Below are 19,668 nucleotides of genomic sequence, written 5' to 3'. Positions count from 1 at the left end.
CAGGAGACCCATTTGAAGGTAGTGGACCAGGTTCGCCTGAGAAGGGGGTGGGTGGGACAGGTGTTCCACTCTGGATTGGACGCAAAGAACCGGGGGGTGGCGATTCTGGTGGGAAAGAGGGTGTCGTTCGTGGCGGAGGAGGTGGTGGCGGATAAGGAGGGTAGGTATGTGATGGTGAAGGGTAAGCTGCAGGGGGAGAAAGTGGTGATGGTCAACGTATATGCCCCGAACTGGGATGACGCGGGTTTTATGAGGCGCCTATTGGGCCTCATTCCGGGACTGGAGGCAGGGGGCTTGATCATGGGGGGGGACTTTAACACAGTGCTGGACCCCGGGCTAGACAGATCGAGCTCAAGGACCAATAGGAGGCCGGCAGCGGCAGAAGTGCTGAGGGGGTACATGGAGCAGATGGGAGGAGTAGACCCATGGAGGTTTGGTAGGCCGAGGGCGAGGGAGTATTCCTTTTTCTCCCACGTCCATAGAGTGTACTCCAGAATCGATTTCTTCGTGTTGAGCAGGGGGCTGATCCCGAGGGTACGGGAAGCTGAGTACTCGGCCATTGCGATCTCTGATCATGCACCACATTGGGTGGATGTGGAAATGGGGGAGGCGCGGGACCAGCGCCCGCTGTGGCGGCTGGATGTGGGGCTGTTAGCGGACGACGAGGTGTGTAAAAGGGTCCGGAAGAGCATTGAGAGCTATCTGGACTTGAATGACACGGGTGAGGTGCAGGTGGGGATGGTCTGGGAGGCCCTGAAGGCAGTGATCAGGGGAGAGCTGATCTCCATAAGGGCGCATAGAGAAAGAAAGGAGAGGCAGGAGAGGGAGAGGCTGGTGGGGGAGCTATTGGAAGTGGATAGGAGATATGTGGAGGCACCAGAGGAGGGGCTGCTGGGAGAACGGCGCAGCCTGCAGGTCAAGTTCGACCTGCTGACCACCAGGAAGGCAGAGACGCAGTGGAGAAGGGCACAGGGCGCGGTTTATGAGTATGGGGAAAAGGCGAGCAGGATGCTGGCACACCAGCTTCGCAAACGAGATGCGGCTAGGGAGATTGGGGGAGTGAAGGAGAGGGGCGGGAAGGTAGTGCAGAAGGGGCAAGAAGTGAACGGGGTCTTCAGGGATTTTTACAAGGAGTTGTATCGGTCTGAGCCGCCGACGAGGAGAGGGGGAATGGAGGACTTCCTAAACGAATTGAGGTTCCCAAGGGTCCAGGAGGGGCTGGTAGAAGGGCTGGGGGCGCCAATAGGGCTAGAGGAGCTAGTCAAGGGAATAGGTCAGATGCAGGCGGGGAAGGCGCCGGGGCCAGATGGGTTCCCGGTGGAATTCTATAAGAAAAATGTGGACTTGGTGGGACCGGTACTGGTACGAGCCTTTAATGAGGCGCGAGAGGGGGGGGTTCTGCCCCCGACAATGTCGCAGGCTCTGATCTCCCTGATATTGAAGCGGGATAAAGACCCCGTGCAGTGCGGGTCCTACAGGCCTATCTCGCTTCTGAACGTGGATGCCAAGTTGCTGGCAAAGATCCTGGCAGCTAGAATAGAGGATTGTGTGCCAGGGGTAATCCATGAGGACCAGACGGGGTTCGTGAAGGGGCGGCAGCTCAACACGAACGTGCGGAGATTGCTGAATGTAATTATGATGCCGGCAGTGGAGGGGGAGGCTGAGATAGTGGTAGCGTTGGACGCGGAGAAGGCATTCGATAGGGTGGAGTGGGAGTACCTGTGGGAGACGTTGGAACGGTTTGGGTTTGGGGAAGGCTTTATTAAGTGGGTGAAGCTGCTCTACTCGGCCCCGACGGCGAGTGTAGTGACAAACGGGAGGAGGTCGGAGTATTTCGGGCTCCACCGAGGGACCAGGCAGGGATGTCCCCTATCCCCCCTACTTTTCGCACTGGCGATTGAACCGTTGGCGATGGCACTGAGGGGTTCAGGGGGGTGGAGAGGACTGACTAGGGGAGGGGAGGAACATCGAGTATCGCTGTATGCGGATGATCTACTGCTGTACGTGGCAGACCCAGAAGGGGGAATGCCGGAGATAATGGAACTATTAGCAGAGTTTGGGGACTTTTCGGGGTACAAACTAAATTTGGGCAAAAGCGAGGTTTTTGTGATACACCCGGGGGACCAGGGAGAGGGTATTGGGAGACTCCCCTTCAAGCGAGCAGGAAAGAGCTTTAGGTACTTAGGGGTGCAGGTGGCAAGGAACTGGGGGACCCTCCACAAGTTGAACTTTTCCAGGCTGGTGGAACAGATGGAGGAGGAATTTAAGAGGTGGGACATGGTACCGTTGTCGCTGGCGGGGAGGGTGCAGTCAATCAAAATGACGGTCCTCCCAAGGTTCTTGTTTTTATTTCAGTGCTTGCCCATCTTCCTCCCTAGGGCCTTCTTCAAAAGGTGACGAGTAGCATCATGAGCTACGTGTGGGCGCATGGCACCCCAAGGGTGAGGAGGGTCTTTTTGGAGCGGAGTAGGGACAGTGGAGGGCTGGCACTACCCAATCTTTCGGGGTACTACTGGGCGGCAAATGTGTCAATGGTGCGCAAGTGGATGATGGAAGGGGAGGGGGCAGCTTGGAAACGAATGGAGAGGGCGTCCTGTGGCAACACAAGCCTGGGGGCCCTAGTAACGGCACCATGGCCGCTCCCCCCCACGAGGTACACCACGAGCCCGGTGGTGGCGGCCACCCTCAAGATATGGGGGCAGTGGAGGCGACATAGGGGGGAAATGGGAGGTCTGTTGGCGGCGCCAATAAGAGGGAACCATAGATTCATCCCGGGGAACATCGACGGGGGATTTCAGAGCTGGTACAGGGTGGGCATACGGCAGCTGAAGGACCTGTTTATAGAGGGGAGGTTTGCGAGCCTGGGAGGGCTGGAGGAGAAGTTTGAGCTCCCCCCGGGAAACATGTTCAGATATTTACAAGTGAAGGCATTTGCTAGACGGCAGGTGGAGGGGTTCCCCCTGCTCCCCAGTAAGGGGGCGAGTGATAGGGTGCTCTCGGGGGTCTGGGTCGGAGGGGGGAAGATATCAGACATCTACAAGATAATGCAGGAGGCGGAAGAAGCATCAGGGGAGGAGCTGAAAGCCAAGTGGGAAGGGGAGCTGGGAGAGCAGATAGAAGACGGGACGTGGGCGGATGCACTGGAGAAGGTCAATTCTTCCTCCTCGTGTGCGAGGCTGAGCCTCATTCAATTTAAGGTGCTGCATAGAGCTCACATGACGGGGACAAGGATGAGCCGGTTCTTTGGGGGTGAGGACAGGTGTGTCAGATGTCTGGGAAGCCCAGCGAACCATGTGCATATGTTCTGGGCATGTCCGGTGCTGGAAGGGTTCTGGAGGGGGGTGGCAAGGACGGTGTCGAAGGTGGTGGGGTCCAGGGTCAAACCAGGATGGGGGCTTGCGATCTTTGGGGTCGGGGTAGAACCGGGGGTACAGGAGGCTAGGGAGGCCGGAATACTGGCCTTTGCATCCCTAGTGGCTCGACGAAGGATATTAATTCAATGGAAGGACGCGAGGCCTCCAAGCGTTGAAACTTGGATTAACGATATGGCTAGCTATATTCAGCTAGAAAGGATCAAATTTGCCCTGAGAGGGTCGGTACAGGGATTCTCCAGGCGGGTGGCAACCTTTCCTTGACTTTTTAGATCAGAGATAGACGTTCGTGGCAGCAGCAACCCGGGGGGAGGGGGAGGGGGGGAGGGAGGGAGGGAGGGAGGGAGGGGGGGGGGAGGGGGGGGGCAGCAAGGGTCGTGGGGGGACATGCACGACTGTAACGCGGGCAAGTTTGCTCGCTGCTCATGTCTGAAACTGTAGGCTGCCTTGTTTGTTAAGGTTGCCTGGGGGGGGGGGGGGGGGGGGGGGGGGGGAGGACTGGTGCGCGCGAGAGGGCGGGCGAGGGAGGGACATTTGCCTAGAGGGATTGTGTTGTAAATAATTTAAAAATTAGTAGGGGTAAATGTTTGTATGGAAAAACTCTTTCAATAAAAATTATTTAAAAAAAAAAAAAAGACATGACAAATCAGATTGATCACTCCATCCGCCTGCCTCTCTTCCACAGCTATGTCCGTGCCTGGCTGGCCATGGAGTAGGAAGGCATGGTGTTCATCAATATTCATGAAGCTTTCCACAATTGGTGGGTGCCAGAGGGACTGAAGGATATTGTGGAGACTGGGGGGCAATATTCTGATTTAATTTGACAAGTTTCTTTTGTTCTGTAAGTTTTTGGGTGTTTATTGTCTGTACCTCTTTATAAAGGGGGCACTTCTTTTAGATTAATTTTAGTTTGCTCAATGACATTGATGCAACCCTCCTCACTGGCAGTTAAACATGCAGAATATATACAGTTAGAGCAACTAATGTATTTGGAATTCCTTTGCTAAATTATACCATCTCTCTACTTCTTTCCTCCTTTAATAATAATATAATCTTTATTATTGTCACAAGTAGGCTTACATTAACACGGCAATGAAGTTACTGTGGAAATCCCCCAGTCACCACACTCCAGCGCCTGTTTGGATACAGAGAGGGAGAATTCAGAATGTCCAATTCACCTAACAAGCGCGTCTTTTCGGTACTTGTGGGTGAAAACCTACGCAGACACTGGGAGGACGTGCAGACTCCGCACGTGACCCAAGCGGGAATCGAACCTAGGATCCTGATGTTGTGAAGCAACAGTGCTAACCACTGTGCTACCGTGCGATCCTCTTTACAACCCAACTCTTAAGAGCCATTCAGACTCTAAACGTTAGCTCCTTTTTTCTCCACAGATGCTATCAGACCTACTGATATAAGAACATAAGAACTAGGAGCAGGAGTAGGCCATCTGCCCCCTCGAGCCTGCTCCGCCATTCAATGAGATCATGGCTGATCTTTTGTGGACTCAGCTCCACTTTCCGGCCGGAACACCATAACCCTTAATCCCTTTTTTCTTCAAAAAACTATCTATGTTTACCTTAAAAACATTTAATGAAGGAGCCTCAACTGCTTCACTGGGCAAGGAATTCCATAGATTCACAACCCTTTGGGTGAAGAAGTTCCTCCTAAACTCAGTCCTAAATCTACTTCCCCTTATTTGAGGCTATGCCCCTAGTTCTGCTTTCACCCGCCAGTGGAAACAACCTGCCCGCATCTATCCTATCTATTCCCTTCATAATTTTAAATGTTTCGATAAGATCCCCCCTCATCCTTCTAAATTCCAACGAGTACAGTCCCAATCTACTCAACCTCTCCTCGTAATCCAACCCCTTCAGCTCTGGGATTAACCTCGTGAATCTCCTCTGCACACCCTCCAGTGCCAGTACGTCCTTTCTCAAGTAAGGAGACCAAAACTGAACACAATACTCCAAGTGTGGCCTCACTAACACCTTATACAATTGCAGCATAACTAGTCTTAAACTCCATCCCTCTAGCAATGAAGGACAAAATTCCATTTGCCTTAATCACCTGTTGCACCTGTAAACCAACCTTCTGTGATTCATGCACTAGCACACCCAGGTCTCTCTGCACAGCAGCATGCTTTAATATTTTATTGTTTAAATAATAACCCCGTTTGCTGTTATTCCTACCAAAATGGATAACCTCACATTTGTCAACATTGTATTCCATTTGCCAGACCCTAGCCCATTCACTTAACCTATCCAAATCCCTCTGCAGACTTCCAGTATCCTCTGCACTTTTTGCTTTACCATTCATCTTAGTGTCATCTGCAAACTTGGACACATTGCCCTTGGTCCCCAACTCCAAATCATCTATGTAGATTGTGAACAATTGTGGGCCCAACACTGATCCCTGAGGGACACCACTAGCTACTGATTGCCAACCAGAGAAACACCCATTAATCCCCACTCTTTGCTTTCTATTAATTAACCAATCCTCTATCCATGCTACTACTTTACCCTTAATGCCATGCATCTTGATCTTATGCAGCAGCCTTTTGTGTGGCACCTTGTCAAAAGCTTTCTGGAAATCCAGATATTTTCTGTTTTTGCTCTTTAACCAAGCATGACGACATGCACCCAAGGGGCTTCTGTGACTTCATGTTAAATTTTGTTCAATTATGGGCCTGTGAAGTGATATTAAATATTTCCCTGTGTTAAAGGTACCATGTAAATGCAAGTACTTATTGTAGGAATTACAAACATTCTCACTGTTTTTTGTTACACAGTAGGGTGTTATTCAGCTCTTGTGAAGAGTTGACTTGATTATCCTTTGAGGTATTCATGGTTTCCAGATTTTAGCTAAAAATAAATGTACAATAAGCCTCAACACACAACTCTTCCATATGTAGTCACCATCATTAGTCAGCATTACGTCATGCACAGAAACATAGGCTGTGGAAAATGGCATCAACTCAAGTTGCCAATTGTTAGCTGATTTATAAAAGATGAACTACAAAATTGAATCATAATGTTGATGATCCAATAAATTAAGAAATTCAATTATTCAGGATTAGGGGAAAGTTATTTATCTCTGTGATATCCCCTGTTGCTACAATTCACGCATGAGCAGTACAGTTTTTAGAAATCCCTAATTAAAGTGCAAAGGCATCTCGCCATTTGGTGCAGTCATTGTTTCCATGAATCCTTCCAAAATAAAATGAAAAACACTTTCGCAGTTCTGCCCCCCTTGTCTTTCGTTGCTTCCTTTTTTCCTTGTACACCTGTTCCAATACTTTCCCTCTCTCAATGATTTTGTGGGTGGGGGTTTCTAGGACTGCTCACTGCCGGGACTTCTGGCTGGCCCGCGGTATCCCCTGTGTCGGGTCCTGCCACGGCAGGGCAGAAAATCCCAGTCCTTATCTCTCTCTACCAGCATGTTGCCCCCCTTTCTCAGTGTTAGTGCTCTCCTGCTGCGGGCCCATTCGCTTGGCACCCTCATTCTCCCAGTATTTTCCATGTTCTCCTCTAATGAAATGTTGCTTCAGATAATCACCTCTAATGAGCATTTTCTCATTTGCAGGATGCAGGTCTGAGTTCTGCATTGTTCATCTCCGCTGACTGTTAGTTATTCTGGAAAATTGACCTCTACAGCATTTTAAGAAGCTTTAAAAGAGACTTAGAAGGTGGGGCAGGGCTGAATTTGGTGTGCAGTTTGATTGTACTGTGCATCAGTCTTCAGGGTTTTAAGTCACTCCCTCAGTAGAGCCATTTAAGCTTGAATCAGCAGCCAGATTACAGTTTCCATGGGACTGTTTACAGAGGCAGCGATTTACAACCTGGCATTTTGTACAATGAGTTGTCTACCTGTTTTATGCCAGTATGGTTGTGAATTCAACATCAAATTCATAGTTTGCCAGTATAGAACCATAGAACAGTTACGGTGCAGAAAGAAGTCATTCATCCCATGTCTGCGCCAATCAAAAAGAGAAAAAAGAAACTAGCCGCTCATTTTAATCCCATTTGCAGCACCTGGTCTGCCGCCTTGCGGGTTACAGCTCTTCAGATGCAGGTTCAGGTACCTTTTAAATGACTTGAGTGCTTCAGCCTCAACCACCAACTTAGGCAGTGAATTTGAAAATCCAGCATCCTCTGGGTGACGAGGTCTTTCCTCATGTCCCCCCTAATCCTTCTACCAATCACCTTAAATCCCCCCCTGGTAATTGACCCTTCAGCTGGGGGAAACAAGTATTTCCTGACTACCCTGTCCAGGCCCCGTATAATTTTGTACACCATAATTCGGTCATCCCTCAGCTTCCGCAGTTCTAAGGAAAATAACCCGAGCCTATCCAATCTCTCCTCATCGCTGCAATTTTTAAGCCCTGGCAACATTCTTGTAAATCTCCTTTGCACTCTCTCCAGAGCAATCATGTCCTTCCTGTAATGTGGTCACCAGAAATGTACACCGAATTCCAGCTGTGGCCTAACCAGCGTTTTAATTGAGCAACCATCCCATTCCAGGTGACTGTTACCTTCACAGCAGGAAAGTTGGCATTTAAGTGAAGCCACTATAAGATTCGGTTAAATATTAAATGCTAAGTGACTTAAGTCTGTTGTAAAATCTCTGCCTGGGGATATGCTGCACACTGTGAACAGAGTTTTCTGTATGATCTCTGTCTGCAGCTGTGCTGCAAGTACAATTTGCTGTGTACTGCTGCTCATCACATTATATACATTCAATGGCTATTGCCTGGTCATTATTAACATGCCCCTCTCACCAGCATCATTTGGAAGCACAAGGCAAGCTTTTGTGTGTACACTGACAACTATAACCTCTTCTATCTCACTAGCCCCCAAGCTTATCCCATTAATTACAACATTTGTGGTGAGATAAATGTATCTCTAGCTAAATGTCAGCAGAGTCATCTTCTTCAGCTTCGCTCCCACTCATGCTCATATACTTGTGCACAGACACTGAAGTGGCGGCAGTGTGATTAGTAAAATAAAGCAGCCCCAGAGAATACAGTTGGAAAATCCGTCTTTTATTTAAATCACCGCTTTTATCTGCTGAACTCACGTTCTGCTTGGCATGGAGCTTCAGCCATGTGAGCCAACAGCATTTAACAAGTCATAGAATCACTCCAGCACAGAAGGAGGCAATTCGGTCTCCCGAGTCTGTACCACCCTCCAGAAGAGCAGCTGACCCAGCCCCACCCCCACCCTATCCCAGTAACCCCTCATAATCTTTTGGACACAAAGGGGCAATTTAGCATGGCCAGTCCACCTAACCACAGCTTTGGACTGTGGGAGGGAACTGGAGCACCCAGAGGAAACACGCTGACACGGGGAGAACATGCAAACTCCACACAGACAGTTGCCCGAGGTTGGAATCGAACCCGGGTTCCTGGCGCTATGAAGCAGTAGTGTGCTGCCCGGTGAGAAAGTCTGAGTATTGTTAAATTGCAGTCCCAACTTTGATGTTTCCTCTTTCCATTCCTCAGTTGAAGCATTAAGTTTGCCACGAATAATAAATTACAATGTTCAAATTGTCTGTACTGGGCAGTAGTTCTGGCTCAAACAGCGAAAGCTCTTTAACACTAGATCAGAAAATACCTTGTGCATCTGCACTGATGTGATTTAACCTCCTTTGCTGTTTCAGCCACAGTGACTCCTTGACTGAGTGAACCTGAACCCTTTGTGCGAATGAGAATATTCCAAAAAAGCTAAATAAAAGGGGGTAGAAAGAATCGAAAGGACATGAGTTGCTGACTGAGGTTGCCCAATATTTTGGCCACAGGAAACATGTGACACAATAAGATATATCTGAGGAAAGTAGAGATAATTCAGAGCTTCAGATGGCCAGGTTCTACCAGTATCCTGGTAGTTGAAGGCTGCCAGGTGTTGAGCAAAGAATTTGGAAGATATATTTCACCTCAGCAATCCAAATCAGAGGCAGAGGAAATAAAATCAACTAGTCCCAGCTGTCCATGTGGCGTCTGCTGGAGAGTGAATTTGAGTCGACATCCGAGAATGTCAAGAGCAAGGTCAGCCGTGGTACAAACATACGAAATAGGAGTATGGGCTAGGCCATTCGGCCTTCTCCACCATTCAATAAGATCAGTGCCCGCTTTTTTTATACATTTAGAGTACCCAATTATTTTTTTCCAACTATGCAGCAATTTAGCGTGGCCAATTCATCTACGCTGCCCATCTTTGGGTTGTGGGGGTGTGAACCGCAGACATGAGGAGAATGTGCAAACTCCACACAGGCAGTGACCCAGGGCCGTGATCAAACCTGGGTCCTCAGAGCCGTAGGCAGCAGTGCTAACCACTGCGCCACCGCGCCACCCAGATCATGGCTGACTTGTTTGTGTTTCAATTCCACATTCCCATTTACTCCCAATAACCTTTGATTTCCTTGCCTAACAAGAATTAATCTACCTTTGTCTTAAAAAATTACAGTGCGAATGTTAGCCTACTTGTGACGCTAATAAAGATTATTATTATATTCATTGACCCCCCCCCCCCCCCCCCCCCCCCCCCCGCCTCCACCACCTTCTGAGGCAGAGTTCCAAAGTCACAAGACCTTCTGAGAGAAAAGTTATCCTCATCACTGTCCAAAAAGGGTGAGCCCTAATTTTAAAACAGTGCTCCCTAGTTCTGGGATCACCCACAAGAGGAAACATCCTTTCCACAACCACCTTGTCAGGACCGTTCAGGATCTTATCTACTTAATCAAGTCTAGACTATGAGGCAGAATGGCCCTTAAGATAAATGCCATAGGGCAGGCAGCACCCATGAAACTAGAACCCCTGGGCGGCACGGTGGCTCAGTGGTTAGCACTGCTGGGTTCAATCCTGACCCTGGGTCACTGTCCGTGTGGAGTTTGCACGTTCTTCCCGTGTCTGCGTGGGTTTCACCCCCACAACCCAAAGATGTGCAGGTTAGGTGGATTGGCCACGCTAAATTCCCCCTGAATTGGAAAAAATATCATTGGGTAGTCTAAGTTTATTTTTATAAAAGAAATGAGAACCCAGCACAAATTAACTCTCTTTTGGGTTTTTACTGATCAATATGCTAAACTATATGAAGTGGGCGCAGCCTCTCAGGATTTAGGTGACAAACATTTTAAACCAGTGCCATAATATAAAGACACATTCTACAAAGTGTGACAGGTGTTGCCTTGAGGGGCAGGCTAAACTGATTGTTGAGAATGGCTTTATGATGCCTTTTAGCATTCGGCATGATAAATATTTACTGTGAAACATATTTGGACAACTTAGTGTATGTGCACATCAGCTTTCATTCAGCAATTGCTTTGTAAAGCAGAAGTCCCCTTCTTACCTTGACACAAGGATACAGACCAAGACTTTCATTCATCTTGTTTTTCATCAGATCCTAAGTAGGATGTCTGACCCTGTAATCAATCACAGACAGAAATGAAGTACAAAGAATGGACCTCGAGCTCCACAGGTATTCTGGTGCTCAGTTGCAGAGACCTGCAGGTCACAGCTTTGGATCCTAGTATGTGCTGGATGTGTGTTCCACCAGATTCTCCCACATACAGTACACCACCCACTTGGATGTTCTGTTTGAGAGTTTAGAATTGTCATAGCGGAGTCAATCCTGCCCGTACTGTTCTGTACACATTCCAGCAAGGATCCTCGGGCAGCTGCGAGTTGGAAAACTTTGATTTCTCTCCTCACAAATGTATTTTGTCCTAATTGCTGAGGTCAACTGTGGCTTCCTTAATTATTCTGAATTAATTTTCTCAGGGTTATAGTTTTCAGTTAAAAGCCATGCAATTGCACTGCAATAAAAAGGTTTGAATATTGTCAGGTACATTCTACACTGCAGCCTGCTGAGATAATTTGTGTGTCTGCTTGGCTCAGTTGGCACTGTCGTGTCTTGAGTCAGGAGGTTGTCTGTTGAATTGCCAAACCAGGACTTGAGCACAAAACCTAGGGTGACAATTTGGTGCAGTGCTGAGAAAGTGCTGCATCGTTGGTGGTGCTGTATTTCAAATTAGATGATAAACCAGTGGGTCATCTGCCTCCTTCGGTGGTTGAGGTATGCAATAAAGACCCGAGTGCAGTCCGAGAAGATAATCAGGGAGTGGGGTGATATTCAGACCAATGTTTCCCCCACAACCAACATCGACAAAAGGAGTTTGACTGGATGGGTTTTAATCATTGCTGGTTAATGGATCTTGCTGTGCATAAATGACTGTTGCAATTGGTGATGTAACACATCTATAATATGCATTTTACACTGTGGCCACAGAATGAAACATTTATTCGAGCGATAAACAAAATACACCCTGCGTATAATAATGAAGGCGAACTCTCAGTTCAATAAGAAAGTAAGCTAAAAGCTGTTGAAATGGCTAACCTTGACTGTTTTCTAAAATTCATTTATGGGATGTGGGCATCGCTGGCTAGACCGCATGTATTGTCCAACCCTAGACTCCCTTCAGAAGATGGTGGTGTGTTAGTTACCTTGTAAAACCACTGCAGTCCCTGAGGTGCAGGTACATCCACTGTGCTGTTAGGGAGGCAATTCCAGGATTTTGGCCCAGCGGCAGTGAAGGAACAGCAATATATCTCCAAGTCAGGATGGTGAGTGACTTGGAGGGGAATCTCCACATGGTGGTGTTCCCATGTATCTGCTTCTCTTGTCTTTCTAGATGGCGGTCGTGGGTTTGGAAGAGATTGCCTAAGGAACCTTGGTGAGTTCCTGCAGTGCATCTTGTAGATGGTACACTCGGTTGTTAATGTTCATCGGTAGTGAAGGGATTAAACGTTTGTGGAAGGGGCAGCAATCAAGCGGGCTGCTTTGTCCAAGATGACGTTGAGCTTCTTGAGTGGTGTTGGAGCTGCATTCATCCAGGCAAGTGAACTCCATCACACTCTTGACTTGTGCCTTGTAGATGGTGGACAGGCTTTGGGAGGGGGGTCAAGAGGTCAAGTTACCCGCTGCAGGATTCCTAACCTTTGACCTGCACTGGTAGCCGCAGTACTTATATGGTTAGTTCAGTTTCTGATCAATGGTTGCCTCTCTGAATCTTGATAATGGAGGATTTAGATATGGCAATGGTGATGGTTAGATCTTGTTGGAGATAGTCATTGCCTGGCACTTGTGTGATGTGAATGTTACTTGCCACTTGTCAGCCCAATCCTAGATATTGTCCAGGTCTTGATGCATTTGGACATGAATTGCTTCAGTATCTGAGGAGTCGTAAATGGTGCTGAACATTGTGCAGTCATCTGTAAACATCCCCACTCTGACTTTATGATGGAAGAGAGGTAATTAATGCAGCAGCTGATAGTCAGGCCAAAGACACACAGATTTTATCATTGCTCTCTTTTCCTTTTGTTTTGCAGATTCTGTAGGAATTATTGAAGATGTTGTGTTGCTGGGAGCACCAGTGGAAGGTGGGGCCAAACATTGGCAGCCCCTCACTAAAGTGGTTGCGGGGAGAATAATTAATGGCTACTGCAGGTACACACAAACATGTTCTGCACTTTGAGAGTGTAGCACCAGTGACTTATTATCAGGGCCAGAATTCCTGACTTTGCTCATATGACACAAAGTAGATAAATATGAAGTGATCGATGGGTTATGAAGCACCAACCAGAATACAAGTTCAAAGGAAGGACAATTTATGCATATTCAGATCATTAATTATGAAAGGTCCACTGTGTTCCATTGCTCAGGCGAATTGAAAAATCTGTTGGTAACTTTTTACAAGAAAATAGTTTGGCCATGACTAGCTCCCGTTTTGGAAATTCCCAGTAGACAAAGTATATTAAACAAAGAGAGCGGGGTAGCACGGTGGTGCGGTGGTTAGCACTGCTGCCTCACTGTGCTGAGGACCCGGGTTCGATCCCGGCCCCGGGTCACTATCCGTGTGGAGTTTGCACATTCTTCCTGTGTCTGCATGGGTCTCACCCCCACAACGCAAAGATGTGCAGCGTAGGTGAATTGGCCGCGCTAAATTGCCCCTTAATTGGAAAAATGAATTGGGTACTTTAAATTTATAGAAAAAAAAATGAAGAGAGCTAATGCATGAACTTTGTAGAATGTTTGGACAATGAGAAATTATAGGCATGAGGAGAGTCTTAAGATACCAGGAGTATTTCCGTTGATACTAATGGCTGTGAAGTTTTTTTGAAATGACTTGAAGTCATGAAAAATGGTACTGCATGGATAATGTTTTCTATAAAAGGAAACATAATACAGTTTTTTAACTTTGAAAAATGTTAGCAGTGTAAAGGCAGAAAGACGCTTCTTGTTTCAGATTATCAATTAAAATTTTCATTCAGAGAGGTTATGAGAAAAATTGTTCGAGAGTTAAGAACATAAGAACTAGGAGCAGGAGTAGGCCATCTGGCCCCTCGAGCCTGGTCCGCCATTCAATTAGATCATGGCTGATCTTTTGTGGACTCAGCTCCACTTTCCGGCCCGAACACCATAACCCTTAATCCCTTTATTCTTCAAAGAACGATCTATCTTTACCTTAAAAACATGTAATGAAGGAGCCTCAACTGCTTCACTGGGCAAGGAATTCCATAGATTCACAACCCTTTGGGTGAAGAAGTTCCTCCTAAACTCAGTCCTAAATCTACTTCCCCTTATTTTGAGGCTATGTCCCCTAGTTCTGCTGTCACCCGCCAGTGGAAACAACCTGCCCTATCTATTCCCTTCATAATTTTAAATGTTTCTATAAGATCCCCCCTCATCCTTCTAAATTCCAACGAGTACAGTCCCAGTCTACTCAACCTCTCCTCATAATCCAACCCCTTCAGCTCTGGGATTAACCTAGTGAATCTCCTCTGCACACCCTCCAGCGCCAGTACGTCCTTTCGCAAGTAAGGAGACCAAAACTGAACACAATACTCCAGGTGTGGCCGCACTAACACCTTATACAATTGCAACATAACCTCCCTAGTCTTAAACTCCATCCCTCTAGCAATGAAGGACAAAATTCCATTTGCCTTCTTAATCACCTGTTGCACTTGTAAACCAACCTTCTGTGACTCATGCACTAGCACACCCAAGTCTCTCTGAACAGCGGCATGCTTTAATATTTTATCGTTTAAATAATAATCCCGTTTGCTGTTATTCCTACCAAAATGGATAACCTCACATTTGTCAACATTGTATTCCATCTGCCAGACCCGAGCCCATTCACTTAACCTATCCAAATCCCTCTGCAGACTTCCAGTATCCTCTGCACTTTTCGCTTTACCCACTCATCTTAGTGTCATCTGCAAACTTGTTGGAGCATGGAATGCCTTGCCAGACTAAAAAGTTGAAGCATAGGCTATTGTATTTTTTTTTAAGGGAGAAGGAGAGAGCATTTGAAGATACTTGGCCGTTGGGGAAAAAAGATAGTTGAATTAGTCTGGGATTGTTAATGTGTCAGCACAGCCACAGTGGACAATCAGCCTCCTTGTATGGGCTATTACCTTCCATGGTCCTAGAGGACCTGGGAGATTTTGAAATATTTTGATCAGTACCCCAGCCAGGCTGGTACAGTGGGCTAGATTCGGTGGGAAATGTATTTCCATGTGGAAACCTGTCTATCTTCCTAAAGACCCCGATCACGCTACATCAATTAGTATTTCTAAATCTAATCCTAATGTCGTGGTGTAATGTATTTGTTAAAAATTAAACTTATTTAAAAGGAGAAACCAGTTTGGACGGGTGAGATTGAACTTAAAGCAGATCCAATCTTATGTAGAGAGTTAAGTAATAGTCGGGGCAGAATTGCCTTTGATGTTATGCTGATCTCGCTCTGAACAAACTTTTTTTCATCAAATCTTTTCTGTCAAGTGAATTCTTTCTGCTCCAACAGGGGGGACTGGCTGCTGAATTTTGTCTATCGTAGTTCTTCAGTACAGCTAAACGTAGCAGGTTTACAACCAATTACCATTGATGACAGAAAAATGATTAATGTGGATCTTTCATCCATTGTGAGTATTTATCTCCCCTGCCTTAAATAATATTTGACTTTTCTGTACAGGACATTTTCAGTTTTCCTTAATTTCCAAAATGCTGCTGTAGCCAATTTGGACCTATCATAAATTAATTATATATTTTTTTAAGGTGTCCCAGTATATTGTGTGCAAATCTGGGCATGGAACCCCCTTCAGCTTCAAACATGGTTGGCTCTTTATTCATGTGAGGTGAAGATTCACATCCCCTTTTCCATCCCTGGTACAGAGTGTGGACATCTAGCTGCCCCCAGTTCAGTGAATTAGATGTTTCCCCTCAACTTTGCCCCTTCAACTAAGCCTTAGAAGAGAAATCCTGCTGTTGTACCAGTGTGAACATTTCCATTCCTCACAGCTCTCAGTTGAACTGTAGCTTCTGTGGAGTCAAACCCAAATTAACTCCCTGAGGTGTTGGTTTGAAAAGCATTGCCAACACACTCAATTGGCAAAGGTAGCCCTGACATAGAATCCAAACGTGATATTATTGCTAGGTTGATGTATCAAGATTCCTTTTTTAGAACTGTGAGTGTTGACAACATAGGTTGTAAGTACCCAACATTTTGTCAAGCTCCCTCAGAATCATACATGTTTCAACAAGATGGCCTCTCACTCTTCTAAATTTCAATGTGTATAGGACCAACCTGCTCAATATTTCCTCATAAGACACCCCTTCACCTCAGGAAGTGAACCTTGAATTGCTTCCAATGCAAATATACCTGTCCTTAAATCAGGAGATCAAAGCTCCCCTAGTTGCAGTCTAATCAATGCCATTTACAGCTGTAACAAGACTCCCCTACTTTTATTTTCTATCCCCCTTGGCATAAAGGTCAATATTCCATTTGCCTTCCTAATTACGTACATGTTCTTTTTTTGTGTGCATCATGTACAAGGACACCCAGATCCCCCTCTCCATTTAAATAATACTCTACTTTTATATTTGTCCTGCCAAAATGGACAATCTGACATTTGCTCACATTATATTCTTAACGCTTCTAATTTCATTCCTAACAAGGAACAGTCAGAAATGCTAGAAACCCTTCTCATATCCAGAATTGGTGAGATAATTTTTCAACATTTGGTTTGATCTTAATAAAGTCTATTTAAAATGTTCAATGTTATTACTATGTTTAAAGAAGTATCATCAGCAAATTCTAACCTTTACTGTATAATTACTGTCAGATGAGTTTACAGTTTGTTGTTAAATTATTTGTGCAATCAATAAACTGAAGAAATTTATATCCACAACACACCAAGGAGAAGACATTCTCTGGTATGTTGTGTAGCAACAGCAGAAGCATATTACTGTTAAATGTACTTAAAAAGGTGGAGATTGCACTTGCACTTTGCGATGGGGGCGCTCTTTAAAAAGGGTGCCCAGATCTCTGTGAGACGTCTTTGGATCCCACACATCACTTTTTCGGAGGGTTTCACCCCTGGCTGCAAAAATATGACCAAGTGAGGGAGTAGAGCAGTTAATGTCCAGCCTCATCACATCACACAGTCAATGTGCTAATGAAAATTTAACACCGTGATTAATAAAGATGAAAATAATTGTGGCCTCCCACAATTGGTTTAAGCCATTTCAGACCTCGGTTGTTTTGGGCAAATTTAGATACAATCTGAACTTCTTAGCCGTGTAATATTTAACTTACGGAGAGCAAAATGAAGAGTATTAAACTGTCAAGTAACATGCATTGCAATATTGGGAATTTTGATGAAGATTGAAAACAGGACAAGTAGAGCGAGATTGCAAAACATTGTCAGCTTAAAAGAAGGACTTGTTATTGTGGGATGAAGTGAAGCAGCACAACTGTGAACAGGATGCACGGAAACAGGAGTTTGTTCTAACCTCATGCTACATAATGGAAGAGACAGCGACAATGATTGTCTGGCCAAATTGGGACTATCCAAAGTTTTTCTCTTCAGTCTGGTGTGTAAGTAACTCTGTCGTTCAGTATTTGCAGCTTAGTCTGACTACCTGAAATGTAAGTTTAAACCTGTGAATCACAAGTTAGAGTTCACATCTACCCGGAATAAATTTCACCACTATTGCAGAGGATTGAAATGACAGTCTTGCTTCAAGTGTCACTGGAACTTCAATCAAGAAATTAGTCCAAAGAGGCCAGACATGAGGGGTATATATTGATCAGCTCTACTTTTATCATTTTCTTTCACAGATGGGCTTCATTGGCTGGGCCAGTAATTGTTGCCCATCCCTAGTTGCCCTAAAAAGGGTGGTGGTGAGCTGCCTTCCTGCACCACTGCAGTATATGTGGTGTAGGTACACCCACAGTGTTATTAGGGGTAACACTTACCCCTAATAGGGGTACGTTGTGCTGCTTCACATCCACAATAACAAGTCCTTCTTTTAAGCTGACAATGTTTTGCAATCTCGCTCTACTTGACCTGTTTTCAATCATCATCAAAATTCCCAATATTGCAATGAATGTTACTTGACAGTTTAATGCGCTTCATTTTGCTCTCCTTAAGTTAAATATTACACGGTTAAGAAGTTCAGATTGCATCTAAATTTCCCCAATTAGGAGTTTCAGGATTATGACTAAACGACAGGGAAGGAACGGCAATATATTTCCAAGTCAGGGTGTTGTGTGGCTTCCAGTTGGTGGTGTTCCCATGTGGCTGCTGCCCTTATCCTTCTAGGTAGTACAGATCATGGGTTTGGAAGATGCTCTTCAAAGAGCCTTTGCTGAGTTGCTGCAGTGCATCTTGTAGATGGTACACATTGTTGCCACTTTGTATTAGTGGTGGAGGGAATTAACGTTGAAGGAGATGGACGAATGGCGATTAGGCAGAGCTGTTCCGTCTTTGTCGATGCCAAGCTCCTTGAGTGTTGTTGGACCTGCACTCAACCAGGCAAGTGAAGAGCATTCCATCACACTCATGAATTGTGCCTTGTTGGTGGTGGACAGGCTTTGGCAAGTCAGGCGGAGATATACTCACTGCCAAGTTCCCAGCCTCTGATTTGCTTTTGTAGCCACAGTATTTGTATCCTTGGTCCCATTCAGTTGCTGGTAAATGGGATGTTGGTAGAGGGAGATTCAGCAATGGTAATGCCATTGAATGATGAGTGGTTGATGGTTCGATTCTCTTTTGTAGGAAATGGTCATTGTCAGGCGCTTGTGTAACATGGTTATCAAAAGAAACTTATCAATGACCACATTGAGTTCTCCAAAACCTGAAATTGGTGCCGTCTAACCTTGACCGTACATTTAATTGTCAGCTTTTGAAAAGCTGACTAGAAAATTCTAGAATGTAGCATACGTGAAAACACTTCATACAAATACTATTCATCTTTCTTCAACACCATGTCAGAGATACTTAATGTCAATCTGGAGACATGTCCACTGGTGGTCATTTGCAGGGTATCAGACTCTCCGGTGCTGCAGAGGAGGGTGAAGGCGAATGTCCTTGCCTTTGCCTCATTAATAGCCAAGAGACGAATTCTGCTTGGGTGGAGGTCTCCTACTCGTTTAAGTGCCTCAGCTTGGTTGGGTGACCTCATGTCATTCTTGCATTTGGAGATGTCAAATATACGATTGGGGGGTCTACCTAAGATGGCAGCCATTCATTTCCTTTATTAAAGAGCTAGTCACCGTCAGTGCTCTTTGTTTAGTGCTGGGGGTTAAGTTAACTTGTGTTTTTGATTGTTTGTCATATTTTTTGATATTGTAACTTGGGTTAATTGTTTTATATGAATTTGGTCATAATGAAAAGTTTTCAATAAAAATATTTATTAAAAAATGCAAATGGTGTTCCATAAAACATAGCAGACCAATAACATTAGCTATGCTGGATTACCAAACAACTTTAATTCTGTAACATACTTCCCATAAATATAAACACTCCCTAATTTCCAAACATAATTGTGATATTCATCCCTCCAGAATATTCATCCAATTTCATATCGCCACTATTCAGCTCTGGCAGACTTCCCACCAGATAACATATTTCCTTCTAACATTTTAAGTCATCCCGCAACCCCCATTTCATTCTGTCCAGCCAGGTTTCCACCACTGCTACCGAAGTGAAACCATCCTAATCCTAGTCATGAATTCCATTCTCTTTGGCTGAGACTGATCTTTCTTCAATGCTTCGCAACCTCTTCGTCCAGCTTTAAATGAGCTTCAATTTCCACTGGTTAAATATAAGGAGCAGCCCTGTTTTCAGGCCCAGCCCCAACACAATACCATGTCCACCAACTATGACCCCCTCCCAAACATTGATTCAGGCTGTACTAGACTGTCCCTGACCTTGATCTAAGGAAATCAGGGAGAG

The 19,668-nt window shown here is 45.6% G+C and overlaps 1 protein-coding gene across 3 annotated transcripts in view; it reads left to right on the top strand.

The window, feature by feature from the left end:
* tmco4 (transmembrane and coiled-coil domains 4) overlaps nucleotides 1–19,668 on the top strand; it is a 125,310-nt gene that overhangs the window by 81,204 nt on the left and 24,438 nt on the right. For all 3 annotated transcript variants that reach the window (XM_038822150.1, XM_038822148.1, XM_038822149.1), the window contains 2 exons: nucleotides 12,757–12,874; nucleotides 15,234–15,351. In XM_038822150.1, coding sequence (XP_038678078.1) covers nucleotides 12,757–12,874; nucleotides 15,234–15,351 — 236 coding nt within the window. The remainder of the gene's footprint in view (nucleotides 1–12,756; nucleotides 12,875–15,233; nucleotides 15,352–19,668) is intronic.

The sequence above is a fragment of the Scyliorhinus canicula genome, chromosome 16 (genome assembly GCF_902713615.1).
Source record: "Scyliorhinus canicula chromosome 16, sScyCan1.1, whole genome shotgun sequence".
Lineage (NCBI taxonomy): Eukaryota > Metazoa > Chordata > Chondrichthyes > Carcharhiniformes > Scyliorhinidae > Scyliorhinus > Scyliorhinus canicula.
Note: the sequence above shows the minus strand (reverse complement) of the source record. Positions and strands in the feature narration are given on the sequence as shown.